This window comes from Musa acuminata, chromosome BXJ2-6 (assembly GCF_036884655.1).
Source record: "Musa acuminata AAA Group cultivar baxijiao chromosome BXJ2-6, Cavendish_Baxijiao_AAA, whole genome shotgun sequence".
In the NCBI taxonomy this organism is placed as follows: Eukaryota; Viridiplantae; Streptophyta; class Magnoliopsida; order Zingiberales; family Musaceae; genus Musa; species Musa acuminata.
In genome coordinates, this window is record NC_088343.1 from 1255849 (window position 1) to 1279117 (window position 23269).

Below are 23269 nucleotides of genomic sequence, written 5' to 3' on the forward strand. Positions count from 1 at the left end.
GACTGTTTGGTTGCTTCCTATAAACAGGAAAGAAAATTAGGTTCTTTACCCTCTCTCTCCTAAAGTATGGTTTTTCCTACATTATTTTATGAATAAATTTGATAAAAACATGATACTAACAGCACAGGAAATCAACTGTACACAGTTCGATATTTACACTAGTATCAGGCAATTTTTATTTTCTAGCATTTAGAACCATTCGCAATCTACTAGCATTTAGAACCATTCGAAAGGGTAGGCGAAAGCGAGCTAGAAATGTGGCTACTCAACAGAATGGAAAGACATAAGATCCAGAACATTAACGACTGCAAAAAAGATGACTGAAGAAATGGAAATTGCAGATTGAACAACAAAAATTGCAAGGCAGAGAATAATAATATGCATGGAATTTGGAGATGGAAGATGCACCAAAACAAAAAGCTCGTATAGTTGCAGGATTCAAACCCGAGTTGGTGTTAGCTGCTGCTGCTGCTGCTGCGGAGAGTAGTTCATGTTCTGGGCTCAGCTGTAACAAAAACCAAGATGATGTCTCCCCATCACTAACAGAAGAAATGCTATCCAGTGACAGGCTTGCACCTGGATACAGAAAAAAGAAATCATGACATGGCATGACTTGACAAGGCAAATACACAAGTAGGCTTGCAGCTAAAGAGAAATTGATGAGATACAGGAGTTCCCCTCATCTTGATTCTCATCAATTAACTTCCATTTTGTTTTTTTTTTTTCTTTACCAAGCAAATATGACACCATAATCACACAATGCAAAATCATTATCATTCATCTGTTCATTTTTAAAACATTTAACATATTTACTTCCCTCGTAGAAGCAAATGTCTACATGTGAGGATATAGCATATAGTGCAAATCCATCGAAGACAGTTCTAAGGCAGATGCAGCTTAGAGTCATGGACAGTGACAATCACAGACAATAAAGTGGCCTAACCTGCCCAGAGAAATCATCTCTGAGCATCCTTCTCATTGATGTATTAGTCATATACATGCACTAAAACATGTCCAGACAAACAAACAAAAAAAAAAGAGAGAGAGAGAAAGAAACATTCTTTTCTACTTTAGTGGTTTCTCTAGCTGGGTGATCAACCACTCTCTGGTGTTGGCCTCTTCCAAACCTTCCCAATGCACTCTTCTGGAAGCCATCCTCGTCAATCTTGCACTGCTGTTGTTGACGATGGAGAACACCAAGGTGGTTTAATTGGGACGATTGCTAAGGCTAGGTTGCAGTCAGTCAATTGAATAGAAAAGGACCTTTTTTGGAAGATTCCTAGGCAAGCGGTAACGAAAGGGTTAACGAGTCGGTCAACGAAATGAAAAACAAACTGTTCAAAAATTCTTAGGCAAGCAAATAGATAGCTCGAGACATTGAAATCCATTCACAGCAAGTTATAGGTGCTCAAATGTTCTTTCCATGTGGCTTTTCTGTGGTGGACCTTCATGTCCTGCACTTTGGATGTGACGGTTAACAACCATCAGTTGGATGCACAGCAATCCTGAATGTTATATGATGGAGGGACCAAGTATAATAAATACATATCCATATTAGATATTACAGTACCAATCCAAAGTCACATGGATACTAGGTGATCATGTCAGTGTATACCAATATTTTTCTTCTCAAGGATACTAATTGAAATATACGAAGAATCCTTCGTAACTTCCGGAATTAGCTTTCACTAAGACCCCCGAGCAAAAGCCTCCCATTGGGTCTCACATTTCTCCATCTTCTCATGGTTAGTAAAGGATAACAATTATTTAACCATCTTCTCATGGTTAGTAAATAATCTATTATTTATCCATCTTTAAAGGATAACATATTTTTTTATGGTACCGGCATGCCCTCATAATAATATAACAATTATCTTTTCAAACTTCTTTCTTATAATTTGTCACTTAAATAAGTTTTCGGATCACTAAAAATGTATGTTTCTTTTACATGAATACAATTGACCAATACCAATCTATGCTTGATCTTATCTTGATTTATACCCAATCAAATACTTTGAATTTTTCTAATTGAAAAACATGCAGCATCATATGCTTTCACATACCATGTGTGCTATGAGGTGACCGCCCACATTTTGTGACGACCTTTTATAACATTGCCTTCGCTAAATGCTTTACTCCAAAGCTTCAGCTGTATACATCGGCATTGAAACTAAAAGATCTGCTGGGACCACTAGATCGATGGAGAAAACTGGTTCTGCTTCTACCGCCTATGTACTCCAACTGAAAGAAGCATCTAGGAGAAATTGAGGCTTGATGAATGACTACAAGTTAGGCCTTACAGTGTTGTTGCTTTTGTTGCAAAACACAGATAAACAGAAAAAAACAAGTCACTAACTTTATGGCCAAGTATGATTATCTTCTAGGCCTCTTTCTTTGAACCAGTAGCAGTACCCAAGTCATTCCCATGGAAGGTCTACTTAGCCAGCACTTAGTAGTTACTTACCCACTACTTAGTAATCTTTTTTACATGAGCAGAAAAGCAGATGGTTACCACATAGTAGTTTTAGGTGTTATCATCAAAGCCAATTGAAAATAAAATCGCAAAAACTATATCTAAAAGTACTAATAAAAAAACAAAGATAATTTTTTTCTTTTTTATCTTTGAACAAGATATGTTATTGATGTCAGTCAAGGAGTAAATTAGAATACTGACTCCATCATAAAAACAATAATGTTAACAGAAGTCTGAGATATTCTACTCGGAGGCTATAGAATCTATAGTATAGATGACAGTCGTATGAATAATTTTTTTGAACTTTTAGATAGAATAACAACATCTCGATCATGCCTACCATTTGACATCATTTATCCCTTGAAACAAGGCTGTCATTACCTACCATCTTCTACGCCATTGTCTAGATAACAAAGTCAACATCTAATATAAACTTTTAAAATTATCACCCGCTATGATTAACATTAATCAACTAAACCCACAAATTTGAGAATCCATCAGAGAACTTAAGTAATTAACACACGGTGAAATATGTTAAGCTTACCATGCCAATAATCTTGGAGAACTTTTTACGAAATAGTTTTAAGTAGGCCCACCAAACATTTAGGTTAGATCCATGAGCAGATATTTGTGTGCAAAACTGAAGTCCTACAGAGATTGATTACATAACCCTGCAAGTAAAATAGTTGAACACGTTGAAACTTGAGGAATACCGTGAAGAAGTAGAATTTTGCAATCCAAATTAGGGAAACTGACCTCCATAACCTTTTAAAGATTTGGTTTGGATGCAGAAAGATGATCCTTTATCAACTCTATCAATTGGGACATGATGGGGTTGCAATGCATTTAGAACCTTTTCAGCTGCCTTCTTGACTATCATTTTATGAGCATCCCTACTCGAGTGACCCTCCTTCCAAATTGTCTTTAGCAATTCCTTCACAAAATCCACCAAAGCAGTATGAAAAATTTTCACTGCTTTTGATTCCTTAACGTCTTCTCCTTTGTCTACTTTTCTTGTATTACTACTAAGGTCTGTCTGACCTTCCTCATCAACAGTTGTAGGATCAGGAGGAGCCATTCCATTAAAATAGCCACAATATTCATGCCATGATTTACCTAGCATGTCTTCATATCCTGGATCGGAAGAGTTCAAAGACTTCTTGACATTATACCCTGAAGCAATATAACCTAGTATATGATCACCAAGAACATGTTGACTTGACATAGTGTTCATAATCACTCTTGGAGAAACTGAAGTTAAAATCCCCACTTTGGGAGGTCCGATGCTGTCAACAAGTGGATCATATTGGCTTTCAGATGATGATTTAATCACTGGTGACGAAAAGGTACAGAAGGCTCCCAAGTATTTTTTTCAAGTTCTGGTTTTTGCTCAGAAAAGGTTAAAAGTATTCCCAGCAATATTTTGCTGTCCAGATGTAGCACCACCAAATCCTCAACCAACGTTTGATGTTCCATGGGTATCACCATGCTCAGCACCAAATGGTGGAGAGACATAGTTAACCTTATCCCTGCTTCAGAAAATAAATGAAGCAATTCCATTCGTGGTGTACTCCAAAATGAATGAAGAGAATTGTCAAAGCTACAACTAACAGAACTAGTTAAACCAGAACTATAGGAATCATCAAGTGGAAAATGACTTTGCTGTTACCTGGACATTTTCCAAAAGAATAGGTGTTGTTGATATCCTTATAGACATTGGGTGCTGCAGATGATCCACCAGAGAAATAATTAGATCCTGAAGATAACAGGTATTTCGTGAAAGGCAATGTTCTTGAACTCTCCACCAGTCATTTTTTTGTATATATATTTCCTTCATTTGAGTACTGCCTTGATAGAAATTAACTACTATCTGAGTGTCTATCATTGATAGAATCAAGACAATGTATTAGCCCATAAGTTCTTTGGTTTTCTTCTTGGATCAACATCCTCTGCTTTGACTTATCAACTGCAGAATAAGATGTCCTATTGCTGCATGAAACATCAACTTGAAAATGTTCTTTAGAAGAATTCTTTGATGCAAGCAAGTTATCAGTATTCCTAAACTGAGCTAGTCCATGGATCTCCCCACCACAGGTCCGGATAAGGGACCTCTGTAAAAGAAGATTTGATTTTCTTGAATTCTCCACATTTGATAAGTCTATCAAGCCAAGTGAAGCAGATACACTTATTTTTTCAAACTTTTCTGGTGAACCTGGTAATTACGTGGATGCTACTGGCAAGTTTTCCTCCAACTAATCTTTAAGACGAAATTCCACAGCGAAAGATATTCTGATACCTTGCAATCAATGAAATCTCCACTAGTAGCCCAATCTTCCTTGGCAACTAGACTAGTGCAGCCAACCCCATCTTTCTCGTGAAGAAACTTACAAGAATTTCCCTTGATGCACCAAACACTAGCAAAAAAAATTGCATATAACTGCAGGCCTTTTTTGTTCACTCTCATTCTCGGTACCAGGTAATGAGCTCCTTAGTCCCCTTTGTGGCTGAAAAAGAAGAATGGATTATAACATGATTATATGATATGCAGATAACCTGAAATAGAAAAAGAAAATGAAAGATATATATAGAAACAACCTAACATATTGTGAACTATGAGTTCTAAATAGGGTCATAAGGAGTAGGCATGACAAATAGCATTATCCCCAACCATAATACATTCAAGTTCTCTGGAGACCAGTGATTTAAAAAGCGCTAGGCGCCAAAAGGTGCCAAGGTCCAAAAACGCCCGAGGCGCTAGGCGCTCGCCCGAGCGAAGCAAGGCGCTAAAATATAAAAATATATAATATAATTAATAAATATAATTATTTAAAATTTTAAATAAAAATATGCTATTTTAAATAAAAATTCTAGTCGCGAGCAGAGGGAAGGCTCGCGGGAGGCGCGAGCAGCGGGAGGGCTCGCGGGAGTCGCGAGCAACGGGAGGGATCGCGGGAGGCGCGAGTGTTGAATCTCGGATTTTGATGATGAAGTCAATTGTCATTTGTTGTCTAATGTATGTGTTGAGATAAGTGTGCAGGATTAACTACGATGAAAGTAAGACATGCAGCAGGAGTTGCGCCGGAGTCATGACAATGATCACGTTGGGAGTTCGAGAGCTCGACGGAAGTTCGAACAGTCGTCGGAGGTTCTGCGGGAACAAATCCGAGAAGTCCAGAAGCTTGCCAAAGGAGTTCGTCGGAACTTGCCAAGTGGATCGTCGCAGTCCAGGAGTTTGCCGGAAGTCCGCAGGAGCATCACCGAGGGTTCATCGGATGATCGACGGAAGTTCGTCGGAAACTCGCCGGAAGAAGCGAGTGACGCACCGAAGCAAGCTGCAGAATATGTCTTAGGAAATAATCGTAGTTAGCACTTTGATTAAGTTAGAAATGGGAGGTGATCCCATTAGCTTAATCCTGGGGCAATTGGGCCCCTGAAGAACTCAAATTGGGTCGAATGGTTCAGCCCATTCGGACCCAGGTTGCTGTGGGAGGTGCAACCGCCCAGGCAGGGAGGTAGCACCGCCCAGGCTATGTCTCCCAGCGAGACTGGGCGGTGCAACCGCCCCAGCCAAGAGGTGCAACCGCCCAGGGCTCAGTCTCCGAGCGAGACTGGGCGGTGCAACCTCCTCTGTCAGGAGGTAGCACCGCCAGAGCTCAAGTTTCGAGCTCTGCCAGGCGGTGCAACCTCTCCAGTCAGGCGGTGCAACCGCCTGAGCTCGGTCTTCGAGCTCTGGCAGAGAGGTGCAACCGCCCCTGACAGAGGTAGCACCGCCCAGAGGCTCAGTCTTCGAGCTCTGCCAGGCGGTGCAACCTCTCCAGTCAAGAGGTGCAACCGCCTGATCCCGGAATTCCGGGATTTGATCGTTTTGAGCTCCAAATTTGAACTGGGTTGGGGCCTATAAATACCCCACCCATTCAGCACTGAAAAGATACAGACCTACACCGAATTCTTGATCTTTTCTGTGATTCTAAGAGCTCAAATTTGTGTAAAGTCCAAAAGTTCTCCTCTTTCTGTTCTTCAAGTCTTGAGTTGTAAAGAGAGGAGAGAAAGGTTCTGTAAGGGTTGTCTCCTGAGCCCGTCAAAAGGAGTGAAACTGTAAAAGGGCAGTTGGCCTTCGCCTATTGAAGGAAGGCCTCTAGTTGACGTCGGTAACCTCGTCGGTGGAGGAAGCCAAAAGTGGAGTAGGTCAAGACTGACCGAACCACTCTAAATCTCTGGTTTGCGTTTATTTTGAGCACTTTATCATTACTGCAAACCTCCTACATAGCTACTGCTCTCTGCGCTTTTACGAACAACTTTCTAAGTTCTGATCTTTCCGAATCTGCATTCAGACGTAAATCGGTGTTTTCGTACGATCTTTACATTGCAGTTTACATTTACGTTTTGATTCTATTTATAACTGCAAACTGTCTTCTGCGCTTTTACGAACGAGTTTCTTTGCAGTTTACGTTTACGTTTTGATTCCATTTATAACTGCAAACTGCGCTTAGACGCAATCTGCGCTTAGACGCAAACTGCGCTTAGACGTAAACTGCGCTTAGACGCAATCTGAGCTTAGACGCAAACTGCGCTTAGATGCAAACTGCGCTTAGACGCAATCTGCATTTAGACGCAAACTGCATTTAGACGCAAACTGCGTAAACTGCGCTTAGACGCAAACTGTGTTTAGACGTAAACTGCACTTAATCATAAGTAATCTTATAATCGGCTTTTGCAACGAAACAGTGAACAAACGCAGCTTTCGTTTTTAATCGCTGAAAGATTTCCGCTACACTAATTCACCCTCCCCCCCTCTTAGTGCTCTCGATCCTAACAGCGAGCAGTTGGACGGCTCGCGGGAGGCGCGAGCAGAGGAAAGGCTCACGGGAGGGCTCGCGAGAGTCGCGAGCAGCGGGAGGGCTCGCAGGAGGCGCGAGCAACGGCAGCAGGAGCAGGAGCGACGAGCAACGAGATCGGGAGCGGCAGCGGGTTAGGGTTGGGTAAGGGTTATATCGGTTTAGTTGGTTCGATTGAACCAACTAACAACCGAACCAGACCTAAAATCCTGGTTCGGTCACTTGGTTTACCTAGGCGCTCGCCTGAAGCGCCCAGCGCCTGGGCTCGGGTGAGCGCCCAGGCAGCGCATGTTTGAAGCGCGCCGCCTGGGACATTAGCGAGGCGCTCGGGCCTCGCCTCGCCTCGCCCGAGCGCCTAGGCGAGTGCCCGAGCGCCTCTTTCAATCACTGCTGGAGACAAACATTTTTGGTGTGAAACATCTGATGCTTCCTTTTCCACATAATCATCAGATTTCTTACTACTAGAATCAGTCTTCATGTTCTTTGCAGCAGAATTGTCCTCATGGACATTAATAAATTTAATATCCATGACAGTAACAGTATCAACAGACACCACTACCATGAGCTTCAACATTATACTGTTAAGAATAATCATGGATCGGAAACCTATTTCAAATTGGAAAATGGTGTTCATCCAGTCCATACCTGCCATCTTCACCACTTATTCCAGATGTCATTTTGTTTTGTGACCTAGATGGACAATTGTTGTCAAGGTTGTCATCCCTAACATCTTTGACACAAAAATTCATTGAATCGATGTATGATCGCTCGGGACTGAAAGAAACTGACTTCAGCTCCCTGCTTTTTGCTAATATCTAGATGAAAGAACGGGAAATTCACAATGATGAAGAACCACCAATCATCATCAACGGGACTAACTACAAACAAGAAACCAACTCCCAAGAGAGAAAATATAGAATTTTCAAACTTAACTGAGATTATTGTGGTTTCTTGGCTCCTAATGAGAAAAAGGTGAATTTTATACTTTTTAATAATGAATTTTAAGAAAATCGATTACATGTTATAGGCACATAAAAAAAAATGCTACCTTGGCATATTTATCAACCCATTTCAAATAACTAACATTCAGCAGCAGTAGTAAGATCAGTAGAAGTAGATGGCAAGATGAGAAGATATTTTGGATATGTAAGAGTTGATACATGGAATAACTTCTGATCTGATTTATAATTATCTGAAGCCAAAGATATTTTGGTTACTTACATCAAGTCAAACTTGTTTACAGGGGTGCACCTATAGAAGCACAGATAATAATGACAACAAGCACCTATGCAAGTTCAGAATAAGGGATCAAAGACCGGTTGGACCAGTACGTACCAACTGATATCTGGTCCAATCGACAACCAGCACCGGACCATCTAGGTCATACCAATGAGTATGTAATTTATTTTTCCCGGTGATACCAACGTAAGCCCGGTGTATCGGTACGGCATAATTCAGACCAGTTACGAAAACCCGATTGGTCCAAAAATTCATCCCAAACCAGATTTCTGCCCCTACAGCCCCAGTTAGGGTTTGCATCTGCCACCGTGCCTACCATTTGAATGCTAACTCTTTAATCTGTAAAGCCTAACAAAATGCTAACATAGCAAAGATAAATCCTTGGTCCAAGAGTTCATCCCAAACCATATTTCTGCCCTGCAGCCCCAGTTAGGGTTTGCATCTGCCACCGTGCCTACCAATTTGAACGCTAAGACAGGCCAAGGAGCAGTAATTAAGAAGAAGAAGAAGAAACGAATTCGTAACACACTTAGGAAAAGTATAATATAAACTTTAATAGGAAAGATAACAGATCGGTAAAAGAACAAACCATCTTGATCTGGTTCAGATAAATAAGCGCTTCCCACCTGCATCGCCGCCTCTTCCTCCTCCCCCAATTCACCATCGCCTTTCCTCTCTTGGGCATCCCCAACTGCTACAGTGGCGACGACGACGGACGAAACGACGACAATGTTGAGGCGAAGGCAACAAGGTGATTTTAACAGGACTTGAACAGCTTGCCCTTTCGTTTGGAGGAGTTTAATTTTTGTTTTTTCTCTTTTAGGTGAAAATTTATGAGAGCGGAAGTCGGACAGCAGAATGTAAAAAGTAATTGTTTTAGAAAATTAGATGAATTAAAATTCGAAGATGTCGCTTAATAATATAAAAAACTGAATCAAGCTGCTGCACCCTCTCATTCATCGCAATAGAACACAAGCGGGAAGGAGTAAAATAAGAAACAGCGACCGAGGAACTACCACGCAATGTTATCATGTCGATCGAGTGAATTGGATCGATCCACCGTGCGATCCCGAGCTCATCATTTGAACATCTCGTGCAAAATGCGTCCTCGACAATTTGCTTCTACAACTTCAACCAAGACATTAATTGATGAAGAAAGTTGTTGATGGCCCGTCGTTACCTCACAGCTTATCCGCTGCTTAAGGTACGTACGTACGTCAATGCACCAACCTCAGCTCTAATGAAGTTTATAATACAGAAAATATACAAATATAACATGGTTGATGATGCTTAAAGAGGATGATTTAGCATGGTTAGCTCCAAAAGAGAAGGGTTAACCATCAACACAGAGATAAACCATTTACAATAATTCCAAAAACTGGAGAACAGCAACTTCTATCCAACCTACCGACTGGATCAGCACTACATTACTGGGAACAGCGGAAGATGCAGTCTCTGGCAGATATCTTGACATCGATACTTGTATACTCCAAGTGTCACTTACCACAAGGCAGCAGATTTCCATGTACCAGTCACATATATTTGTTTTGGTTAGATCAAGTTCCATGCATGTAAAATAGCCCATCAGGTGATCCCAACCATGTCCCCCAGCTATGGGTAGGAAAATATGAATACTCGGAGCAGCACTCTAATTGCTTACGTGATTTTTGTTTCCCTGCGATAAAAAAGATTATAGCTGTAAACAAGCACACATCATATATGTTAGAAACCAAAATTTTACAAGGTGGTGGGAGAACAACCATCAAACTCATTTCCAGTTTTTGGCCAGCAAACCGTTGTGAGTATCGAGTCCGAGACTTTCTCCCCAAATATAAGCTCACCATTCTTGATGCTCCATATGCGCAAAAAGCAGTCCTCCCCACCTGCCATGAAGTTGTTGGAAGTTGACCTCTACTTGAATGGCTAATAACCCAATACCAACCAAAAGACAATGTACCCGATATAAGAAATGTTTCAGATGGGTTCACTCCAAGTTGTAAACGGGTGTGTGAATTCACATGTCCTGCGTAAGATTGGACTGATCCTCTTTGAAGAAGACGGCAGTCAAAGAGTTTGATCTGCATCAATACCAAGTCAAATGACCTTTTAAAATTAACAGCTTCACTAACAACATTGTTAACACATGGATGAACGGAAAGTAGATGTGCAGTCTGTACACAAAATAAGATAGATTGCTAAGATAAATAGTGTCCAAGAAAAAGCCAATTAAAAGCAACCCAAAGAATCAGTCATGATATAAGCCTTTCAGTGAACATAAAGGTAGAAATGCCAATGGATGTTAGAAAAGTCTGTACTTAATAAAGCTATCTAAAGATGTTCAAGAGCTTCTCTATTCCTTATCTTCCTAAATTAGCCATCCAAAGGGAAAAGGGGGGTTTTCCCCTATAGCAGAAGCCAAAAAAATTTCTCTTTCCCTTTTGGGCAAAGGGAGGCACTGTTGCCCTTTTTCCACACATGACTTTAGGAGGTGCAGGACTTGGGAGTAAGGGACAGATGCAGAACAAGGGGCTGATATGTCATAACAAATGTAAAATCAGGTGTTTCATTTCTATCTTGAGTCTAAAAAAATGTTTTCTATTGCATAATAGAACTTCATTTAACCTAATATTTCTTAAGAGTAATTTCCTGGGTAGGTGCATACTGCTGCACTGCTCCACCCCCTTTTTTTATTCAACCCCCTTAGGATCTGATTTGGCAGTCACCTCATGGTTCTGGCGATGCTGTCAAGCCTCTATACCCATCCATCCAATATGTACCTATCTTTCTACATATCAAGTTGAACTTGTCAGTACACCCTTAACAATGGTGTTTTGCCATTCCAATCCCCGAGCAGATCAGGATGTGTAACCCAAGGATGAGATTAATATGGAAAGTGGGAGTGTGCAATTACTAATGGGTATACTTCGAATGGTGGCTAGGAAAAAGTCAGCATATGCAGTTGCTTCCGCTTTCCAGTAAATCCCGCAAAACGAAATCCAAAATGGTGCATTCTAAATTTTATTATTTGGCAAACAGTTATATGACATGAACAGAACAAAATGATTATTTCAAATTACACAACAAATTACCTAAAGTAACTCAGAATATGGGCATCACTAATACATACTTTTTATACAAAGTAGTGAAAAGAACTCACAGATCCATCCATGGAGCTAGCTAAAAAATAGTTATCATCTGATTGAAGTGCTACCAAACTGCAGAACACGATTGGTTTAATTTAGCAAATATGCAACTGAACATGCAAAGAACCTGTACATTAAAGAAAGACAGTACCTGCAAACAGCCGAAGACATGAAGACAGCATCAGATGAATTCAAATTTCTACCAAGCTGTAAGCAAACACTGTTCATTTTAATGGTTTTTTACACAAAAGTAACCTCTGTAAAACAATAGCTAAAAAGGATTCAAGAAACCAATCCCATATCTTTGTCTATATCAGATTAGTAGGAAAAAGTCTTAACACTGAGTACAACAAAAACAAAACTTGGTGGCACCATGTGATGCTTCTAACTCCCAGCTTAGTAATTTTAGGGATAAATACCATGATATTCTTTGTGATCTCTTTAACCCTTATTTATGTTTAAGATACGCTTATCTGAAGTACCTTATGCCTTGATTGTTTTTGCCGAATATCAACTGATATAACTGCTCCATTTCTTTGCCCACATAGAACAACATTTCCCTATATCATGTAAATGAAAGGACATTAAATAATTGTCAATATGGCGTGATACTTGAGAGATGTAAGATAAGGATTAGGCTTAATGGGTGCAAAAATCATATAACTCCATGAACAGAACTCTTGCATACACAATTAATAGAATCCAATTTAAAATACTGGCTTCTGGGTTAGCAATTCAAATTCAAAATAAGAAAATTTTATGCACTTTATAATTTCTAGGGGAGAGAGAGCATAAAGAGGACCACTAGAAACTATATCCAGCCATCTAGTGCTCAAACACTGCTGAACTTGGGTGTTTGAATATGTCAGTTTTATATGAAGCTTTCTTTCACAATGTCTAGCAGTAAAGTATAAGTTTGTTAACAAAGAGTTCAGATAAAGTGTGTTGTCGAACATTATCTGAAGAAAGAACAATAGTAGCTATAAATAATATATAATTATAAACTTAATACTTGTATGATTTTAGAGCATATCTATATATCTATGTTGTGTGCTTGAGCATATGCTTGCATGTAGGATACATATGAAGTCTTCAAACAGAACATTTAATTAGAAACTGACTAAAAAACAAGAAGTTGTAGTGGTATGGGTAATAATGAAACTGAAATGACAATAAAAAGTTATTTTAATCTTTCTGCATCCAATTTAAATGTTTTGATTCTAGATCCAACTTTCAACTAAAATGACTAAATATGTGCCATTTTATTTATTCAGTCCATTGTCCAGTATAGTTACAATGGACAAAATGGAGCTACTACCGAACCTTAAGCATCTCTTGCAATAGATCACACATTCTTTGATGAGTTGACACTACCTCATTACATCACTCAAAATAAATTATAAACCATTTACCACGATTATGCAGGCACCTATAAGAAAGATCTTAATACAAGCATAACTGTGAAGCAAACCATTGGTAAGAAATTATTATCTCCATAATAAAATCAAAGTTGAAACTATACTTTTTGTGAACTTGTGAAAATTATTTTTTATTTAACAAATGACTCATGAGAGGAAAAAGAAAAAGATTCACTAAAGCAACAGATCTTGATACCGAATGAATAAACTGTTGCGAAAAGACATCACTTCTACTACGGTAGAACCATGACACCTCTTCGGTTTCTAAGTTTATCAAAGTAGCTCCAAGATTAGTACCTAGGCAAAGAAACGATAGAAAGATGAGACATAATTTGGGGAAACTATATTTGCATCCAAAGAATCAAGCAATAACAATGCAAATTTATAAGATAAAAGTACATGTTATCTCCTACAAAAAAGAATAGAGCAATAGACAATACAAATTTATAGAATAAAAGTACATGTTATCTCCTACAAAAAGGAATGAAGGATACCTCAGATCAATAATGGATGGGCAAAAGGAGTGAACTGTTTCATCATGATTAATAAATATAGTATTTAGAACTGTGGCAAGATCCTGATGGATTTATTGAACAACAATGTCCAATAGATGAATGGAATCACCAAACCATGAGAGCACTGGTAAAGTAGGATTTCCATTTTATTACAGCATTTGTTTAAATTAACTTACATATGGTGCTTGATTTCACATTGCTAATTTGACTTAGGCATCTATATTCATGGATGTTTCATACACATAATATGACTCCATATAGTCACCATGGACTATACTCTCTCATAACCACCAAGCACAGACACATAAAAGCTTTAATCACTCTCTTGACTAGACTATCATTCCCAAAAATCTCGTACCTTCTTTTTAACCAGTACAACAAAATATGATTCTCCATTCCTTTCTTTGTATTGACAAGGATCAATACCAGGTTACGATGGAATTAACATACCTAGAAAAATCTTAATCTAAAGATTTACAGCTTTATACAGGAATATATGAAAATTACAAACTGCATAATAATAAAGGACAAAAAGATAAATTATATGATTATCTTAATGGTGAATGAATCTAATAAACCCATTTCTGAATCAGAACAGTTCTCAATCTGCAAAAAGTCACCTATAAACAAAAGGAAATTATGATACATAGAACTTTTTGAGAAAGCTGGATAATAATCTGAATGACATGCTAAAAGTTAGTTTCAAGTTTCTATAACATACAGCAAAACCTAGATTGATGATATCAGATGCCACAGAAAACGAGGCAGAAATCTAGATTTGCTTTCGTTTTGTCTCCTTATCTCCCAACCAAGTAGCACCAAATATAGTCATTTTTTCATATTCCTTAATAAGGAGGTTAAATGGATTAGCTTGTAGCTGGAATCTTAAGTAGGTCATGGATTATCGTATGAGCAGGTTGAACTGACTTGTTATGACTTGTTCTCTGGCATAAATTTTAATTGATATATCATCACAATTAGCACTCAAAGGCTTGTCCACTTGCTCTGGCAAGGTATAGAGTAAAAAGGTCACATTTTATGACCCTTTATATAGAAGACGATAATTAAAAATTACAAATATAAATTCTTTTAGGATACCTATACACCAGTTACCATTTCCATACATAGTACTGCAAGGGTTTTAGTTCCACCGAATCCTGCAATTGACCCCATTTTCTGCACATGTTGTACCAGACTAACCAGAACGTATATATAAAAAAATCTTGCTTCACCAGCAGAATTCTGCAAAATATTTGTTGTGAAATTCTGGAACTTCGATAGATTGGACCTCTGACTTTCACCATTCTTTTTATGCGATGCATTAATCATTCTACAGCCTTATTGGTCATAGTTTAGCAAAACAGAGGCCAATGTACTTTAGATCCACTGTCTTGGACAAAAACTCATGGCTAAAATGTCAAAATAGGGTTTCTATTAGTAAAAACTACACTTCTCCCACAACTATCATTTACTACTGGTGTCAAAAGCAAGCTATTTGGAGTGTAGCACAAACAAAATTGGGTGCACTGCTAAATTCAAATCATCTTTTGTAATAGGCTTTTGTTATTCCTGGTTTTACCACCATCAAACTGGATCTAATGAAGGGGAAAAAAGATTGTGGATATATTTTATGTTTCAACATACTAATTTGCTAGACAGTATTCTGAAGTCTGGTCTTTCACACACATGCATACATATTCAATTTCATCAAAAGATATTCCTATTAATTTTATCTGACATACCAAAAAGTTACAGTGTGAAACATGGTTATTATTATGTTTTACATAATGTAGAACCTGTAACTCAATATAACTCAAATATATAATAATGCATAACAATGAGGAGAGACAAACTCACCAATCACTGCTTGTGTCCCATGTGAATTACAATCAGCAGTCCATATTGTGCGATCGAATGATGCAATCTGTGAAATATGGCTAAAAAGGCTGCCAGAACTTAAAATTAAATCTAGAGGTTCATGTAGATTCAGAATATAGACAGAACCACCAGCTGCTCCTGATCCAAAAGTGGTCATCATGTGCAGTGTCAAGGAACACAAATGTGATCATAGTTAACAATTTTGGGTAGGGAAAAAAAGGACACCAGATAAGACAAACAGAATGCGATAAATAGAAAAGTTGGTTTGGATACAAAGCATGGCGAAAGGAAGAACCATCCTGAGTGGTATCAGAAAAATTCCCACTAAACTTCTTTATGCAGGAAATACTGGATGAAAAACCTGGAAGAGACTCTGCCAAGCACCATATACCAGCAATTCCAGAATCGTCACATGTTTTGGGATTTCTCATAGACCAAATGGGCTTTGGTATGCACTCAAACCGATAATCAAAATATTGGCTGACTGTTGCAACTTCATACAGACTGTAAAAGGAAAAAAAACAACGATAAAAAGAATCCATTGAGACATACTTAGAAATGGGGACAACTCAAAGTAACAAAAATTGTGATGCTAGTAGCATTTAGGACCAAAATTGTCACATCCCAGATTTATAAAAATTTAAATTATTATTTCAATATTCATAATTTACAGAAGACTTTTTGTTTTATTTTTTAATTCAAATTCTTATCTTTACAACAACAAACATTTTTTTTTACAAAAAAAATAACCACATCTTCTCGGTAGGACCATAAGTGATGAAAAAATCTTTTTCACCTAAGCCTCATATCTACTACAAAGTAGCAGGTTACTTTAAAAATAAATATAAGATAAAAACACAACAACAACCAAACATGTTGGTAGGAACCTCCAAAAAATCATAAAAATAATTTTAATATTTGTGAAACATATACAAATATCAATAATTTAATATAAAATGATAACATATCAACTTATGTATCAAAAAAATAATGATAATCTTATGCAGTAAACAAAATCATACATTAGTTACATGCAATATATCTTGATGACATTCATAACAATTAATTAACAAATGCGTACATCACACTCAATGGTGTGCTCTCCCAACAACAGATGAAAAAACATACTCCACAAGATGAATTCCTCCCAACGACGGTTGGAGAGAACCCATATCGCATTCCCAACAGCGGATGGAGTGATATCTTTTACCTGCCCAAGTGGAAACACGTTCCTCCTAGCAACAAATGAAGGAATCGTCTAACCGTCACGTCTAATGACTTGCTATTCCCCGAAAGGAATCGCCTTACTTGCCCTCAACAGGGATACATAAACAACCATGATCATTCATTTACATTCATTCATTCACGCATGCATCCAAGAAAATATTATGAGGAATTATACTTGATGTATGATCTGTTAGACCATGTTCATTGATGGCTCCATACTGTGATGGACCCGTAGTTCCTTTCACAAGTTGCACTTCCAATATGGACCACTGGTATAGTCACATATACTACATGGTAACAATGACATCAATATCATAAAATTAAAAAAGTTGAAAATCAATAATCATTTTCAAATAATACCTTTAGATGAAACTTTTGAGTTTATCAAATTATAAAGATATGTGGTATCGGTCTTTCAATAGTCCTCAATTAACTAGAACCCTAATTGAAATAGTCCAATTGACTTGAACCAAATTCAATTCAATTAGAAACTAATGGAACCTAAAGGGAGAGGAAATTAGACTGTCATATAAGGTACAATGGGTTAGATAGAGAGACGACAATATGTCTAACGTCAGTCACATGGCTGGGCGAGCCTAGCATCGCGGGTTGGGTCGTGCATAAACATATAAGTCGGGTCATGCCTGACCACATAGACTGAGTCGTACTTGGCAAAATGGGCTAGACCATGTCTAGCAACATAGGTTGGGCCCTACATTGCCACATAAGTTGGCACCTACCTGGCCACATGGGTTAGGTCGTACATGGTCACATGGGCTAGGCCATGCCTGGCCACATGGGATGGGTCGTACATTACCACATGAGCTGGATCATACCTGACCACCTAGGTTGGGCTGTACTTAACCACAAGGGTTGGGTCGCCCAAGTCTGATAAATCAACTTGACTCGGGTCAGACACTAGTTAGACTCCTCTTATTAAATTAAATTTTAATATTTTAAATTATTAGAAAGTAACTCAAATCCATCAATTAAACAATTTAAATTCATGGTATTAAATTTAAAACTAATTAAATAATAAAAATGTACACATAATTCTTGAAACATAGATAATATCTAATTAAATGAATTAAAACTATTATATTAATATAAAAATAAGAATTTTAATAATTAAATCAATCTTGAAATTCATTTAAGCTTAAGAGACCATTACAAGTCAAATAATCATTGTAACATCACAAATTAATTATTATTATTTATTAATCATAAAATTTTGAAATTAAAACATTATTGTACATCATTAAATTATAACATTCCTAATATCAAATATCCTAAAACATGAATCAAAACTGATTAAAAAAGAATAGAATCATTTCCTTAAAGATCATCTCCTTGAAGAATCCTCTCCTCAATCCTCCCACTGTCAGGCTCGATGAAGAATGAGGGAGGAGAAACCCCTTTATATAGGAGAAGATAAGATCTCCCCGAAAAGTAAGCAATAATTTACTTTTTATTTTTAATTTATTTTTATTTTACTTTCATATATAAAGATAGAAATATAATATTTATTTCTTATGGTTCACATACAAAAATGAAATTTGAACTATTTACTATCTATAAATCACATCACTCATTAGGAAATAAAACAATTAATAATTTAATTGATTGGCAAAATTCTTAGCTTGTCCACATAATTAAAGAAATCATAATCATTTCCTTAATCATATTACACAAACAAGAAAGTTAATAATTTAGATAAAGTAATATATTATTTATGGTAATTAATTTATATTAAGGGAAAAAATTATTGGTGATTGCAAAAATAGAAACCGAAAAAAAAGATGTAAAATCCAATTCAACAAATATGTCACAGTATTTTTTCCTAACAAAATATGTCATGATTTAACTTAAGGAGGTTCATATTCAAGTACATTCTAGAGAAGGAATATACTTGATCATACGATTGAGTTGCATGGCATATTAAAAGAACTTTCCTCTTGAGTGTTGAACATGTCACAACACAATCACAAATTTCATTATTAATGTCATGGACTGGTATTTGCTAGCGACAACATAACATGGAGGAAGTTAATTAATATAGATTGGTCTGACATCTTTTTCAATCCAATAATGCTCCTATGGGAACATAAAAAATGTATCTAATCAACTCATCTTGATAAATAAATTGACTGCAATTCCAATATATTGTAATGGGTGAACTAAGTCATAGATGCTTCAATAGATTTTGTTATTCAGGAAGCCACTGACAGAAGCAATAATAACAATTATAAAAAGTAATAAATTGGTAAGATGGAAAAAGAATCTTTTAATGACAACTAATTGTTTATGGTTTGTTTCCTTAAACCAAAAAAGAATGAGAAAGAAAAAAACACAAGGATTAAGGTCATCAATAGGATGTGTTACATAATGAGTCATGATAAACAATAACAGAAATAATAAACACAACAAAAAGGTCTATGAAGTCGTTCAATATAACACAACATGAATGAATGTTTAGACAACATCTGTACGTAATGAAACCTATGAAGAAAGTTGGCTACAGTCAAAATCTGGTAGAACAGGAAGCTCGTTTTAAGATTACATGGTCCTGCTTCCTATCCTTGCCTTAGCAAGTCAATTTTCAGAATAATTCACTTACCAAACTTCCATAGTAGAATAATTCAATTAACACAAAAAATAAAATAAAATGGAAGCAAGACTCCTGCAACATCCCAAAAGCTTAACCGTAAGCGTTTTTCAGCTTCCAAAGTATTCTTACCTGATGTAACCAGTCATACTACCCATTGTCAAAATTTTTTGCAACTGCAAACCTTTGGGTGTTTGAACAATACCATGTAGTTGCTCCAATGCACCATCGGATACACCAACCGTGTTTTGATATTTCCACACCTGTTGTATTTGTCAAAACAAACAAACTAATATCAATAGAGGAAAAAATAAATAAATAGCAACAAGAACAGCAAAAACAAACAAATGGATAAACATATAACAGTTATATTGTGGCAACAAACTAAACAAACTTCATTGCAACCAAATAAAAATCATGCACAAGAATGATGAACAATTTTGCAGTAGCTATAAACTTTGTGAATCAAGGATTGACATTGATGTGCACAATGACATGCTGAGACCTCTAGATAGAGTATGGCATTATGTCAATCTTCATGCTCCTATGCTTATCAACAAACCAAAAATTGCTTAGTCTTATGCCAATGCCTATGGAAAGAATTGGCAACATGTTTTTTTTTATTTTTTTTGACATGGTACATCGTGCCCCATGTCCCATGCTAATCGGAACACAACATGGAAAAGTTGAACAGAATATGATGAAATAAAAATTGCCAAACAGCATTCTGAAATGTGCTAGCTTCATTGGCATCTCACATCTTGATGGGAAATTTTGTGCCAGTTTCCATCTAACATTGACTGTGCTAGCAACAACTGTCCAAAAGATTGTTGACACTCACCATTAACATGGAATAAGACACGATGTAAATTTATCTTGGCCTCTTGGGTGAGTGCTGTGAATTCAAATGATAAGGGGCATGTGATTTAAAGGCATGATTAATTGAACAAAATTCATTCAGGTAGGTTTGCTAACTATACATTATGCTACATAAATTCTTCCATCTTTCATTAAGAAAGATGTAATCACAGAGAAAAGAAAAAATTTTAATAGGTTCACATCCAGAAACATTCTAGATTGTTTGCATCAGGTATTAGACGACAGTAGAATCTATCCAGAAGTGTTTGCAATATCCATATTAAATGCCTAACAACCTATCGAGCTGTCTTTTCTCTAAATGTCAACATGTTCATTAACTGCCTGAACAACATGAATAACAAGTCAAACATGACACAATCAGCATAGTATTGTGCCAGTCGCTTCCCTAAGATGACCCATGAGCTAAAAAATGTTGCTGCTAGCAATGGGTAAAACCTTTCTGTAAAGCACACTCAGCAATTTATTTATCAGCCACCAACCTTAGCCCCATGCACATACAAGACTTCAAACAGTTGCATCCATATCATAAAAATTTTCTTTGATCAGGCAACCTTCACCAATTTACCTAGCCATTTCTAGGAGAAAGCAAGCTATGGTTATGTTTTTCATTAGATTTCTGAGGATGATGCCTGTAAATTGAATATTGATTTGAAAAAAATAAATAGAAGTTGCTAAAAAAAAAGAGGTAAAACAGAATTGCATAAATGGTTGGGAAAAGAAGAAACAGTAAGTGTCCAAATTACCATGGGATATTTAGCTTGCAGCTTTTGATACTCTTGTTCAAAATTACATCTGTATTTATTTGAAACAATAGATCTACCATGTATCTCCCTAATTTGAAGCAGCTCAGAAGATTTTAACAGCTTTCTTCGGCTCGCTTGGTGCATTTGATGATCCTGGAGATCATTAAAAATTCATTACTTCATTCCATGTCTCACACTATCTTCTAAACAAAACCACATTATTTAAATCTAAAATAAAAAAATCAACAAAACCATGGATGTAACTGTAAAAATATCATTAATATAAATTACAAAACTAGGAGATGTAATTCTTGGATAAATTTATTTACATTTCGTAATCATATCAGCCAAGTAACAAGTATATCCTACTTGTTTCCTCGAACGGAGACGAATACCACACATTTATGTGGTATAAACTACCTCATTTGATCCAAGAAAAAGAAAACGCAATCAACCTGATATGAATTGGAGAACTCCCCATTAGTAGCCCGTTTTGATGAAGAACACGAAACCGAGGAGGAAACCAGCGGACGCTTCGAGCCAGGAATGGGACCTTTGATAGGGAAGTAGCGATTCTTCTCCACGTCGTAATAGAAGCCGGGAAGATCTAAAACCAGAGCCTCACATCAGCGAGTAAAGATGGAGCAAGAAGCATGGCTAGGGATGGAGTAAGGGTGCGTCTTTTTACCTTTCGGGGGCATGGCGCTATCAAGAAGCTGACGACTCCGTGGGAGATTGGTATGCGCAGCCTGCTAGAGGAGGAGAAGGCGGCAGGTCTTTCTCCCACCGCCGTGCCCTTCGACGAACCGTGTGGCGGTCGATTCCGTCTGGACACGGAGGCGCACCCTTTCGGGATTACTGCTTTCGCGTATCTATCCCCATCTTTTATTTTAATGGCATCTTTGCCCTACAAATTTAAAAGAAAAACTCAAGTTAATGAGTAATGTTAAATTTTATAATAAAAAATTAAATACTTCGATTTTCCTTTATAGAATGATTTTTTTAATATATATATATACCCTTTTAACTTTAAAAATAACATGTTTGTTCCTCCAAATTTTAACAAATATTTTTAGATATAAAAATCTTTTATATATGCCATTGATGTTAATACTTGTTCTATAGAATTTAATTAACACTACCAATCATAATTATCATTGAATTTGAAAAAACATTAAATATCTAAATTTTTTTATTACTTTCATCTTGTGCATTACAATGCTTTTATGGTCATATGAATTTTAAAATAATATTTTTAATATATAAGACATTTTATTACTTTTACTTTCCAACTTAAAAAAAACATATTTGTTTCATTAAATTTTAATATATCTTTTAAATATTTAAAAATTTTATATATGTCACTATTCCTTTCTACTGTGTGAACTATCATTTTTTTATTTAGTAATATTGTTAACTTAAGTTTAAATTTATTATGCTAATAATTAAGTATTAATAATGTTAATTTAAGTTTTGACACTATTACCCTAACAATCATGGGCAATTCATCCCAAAAAAACATTTCATAATCATCTTTTGTCATAAAGTGACTCTCTATTAAAAAAAAAATACTACATGACACTTTTTTTCCTCCGGATACATATACTGTAATTATATATAATTTCTTTTCTCCCTTAACATAAATCAAATTATCTTAAATAATATATCATTTTATTTAAATTATTAAGTTTTTTTAGTATGATTAAGTAAATGATTAAAATTAATTTTCTTAATCATGTGGATAGATTAAAAATTTTATCAATCAATTAAATTATTAATTTATTTATTTCCCAATGAGTCATAGGTTTTAGAAAATAATAGTTCAAATTCTATTTTTTTATATGAGTCATAATAAATAAATATTATAATTTTATCTTTATATATGAAAATAAATTAAAAATAAAAATTATATTATTATTTATCTCAAATTTTGAGGAGAGTTCATCCTCCTATATAAAGAAGGATCAGCTTTCTAGTTCTTGACTGAGTGTAATGAGATGATTAAGGAGAAGATTTTTCGAGAAGATGATTCAAAAAGAGGTTGAATCCTTCATTATTTTATTATCTAATTTTTATTTATATATTAAAATATGTGATATTAGAATTATTATAATTTGTGTGATGCATAATAATATTTCATTTTTTAAAAATTTTATTATTAATAAATAATTATTATCAAATTATGATGTTAAAGTGATTAATTAATTTGATAGTAATTCTAATTCATTTAACTAGACATATTTATATTTCTAAGAATTATGTGTGAATTTTTATTATGTAATTATTTTTAAATTTGGAATCATAAATCTAAATT

General features: G+C 36.2%; 1 protein-coding gene and 1 pseudogene across 1 annotated transcript; both read right to left on the reverse strand.

Annotated features, from left to right (window-relative positions):
* Positions 1-187: 187 nt before the first annotated feature.
* LOC135613367 (uncharacterized) lies at positions 188-8057 on the reverse strand (annotated as a pseudogene).
* Positions 8058-9778: 1721 nt separating this feature from the next.
* On the reverse strand, positions 9779-21815 carry LOC103986735 (uncharacterized). Its single transcript, XM_065111161.1, has 12 exons — positions 21644-21815; positions 21411-21562; positions 20956-21108; positions 19466-19596; positions 15481-16005; positions 13305-13405; positions 12173-12250; positions 11842-11897; positions 11705-11762; positions 10505-10625; positions 10308-10430; positions 9779-10222 (listed from the first exon to the last, which is right to left on the reverse strand). Exons 5-12 carry the CDS (start codon positions 15659-15661, stop codon positions 10104-10106), a joined length of 837 nt encoding a protein of 278 aa, XP_064967233.1. The 5' UTR covers positions 15662-16005; positions 19466-19596; positions 20956-21108; positions 21411-21562; positions 21644-21815; the 3' UTR covers positions 9779-10103.
* Positions 21816-23269: the final 1454 nt, after the last annotated feature.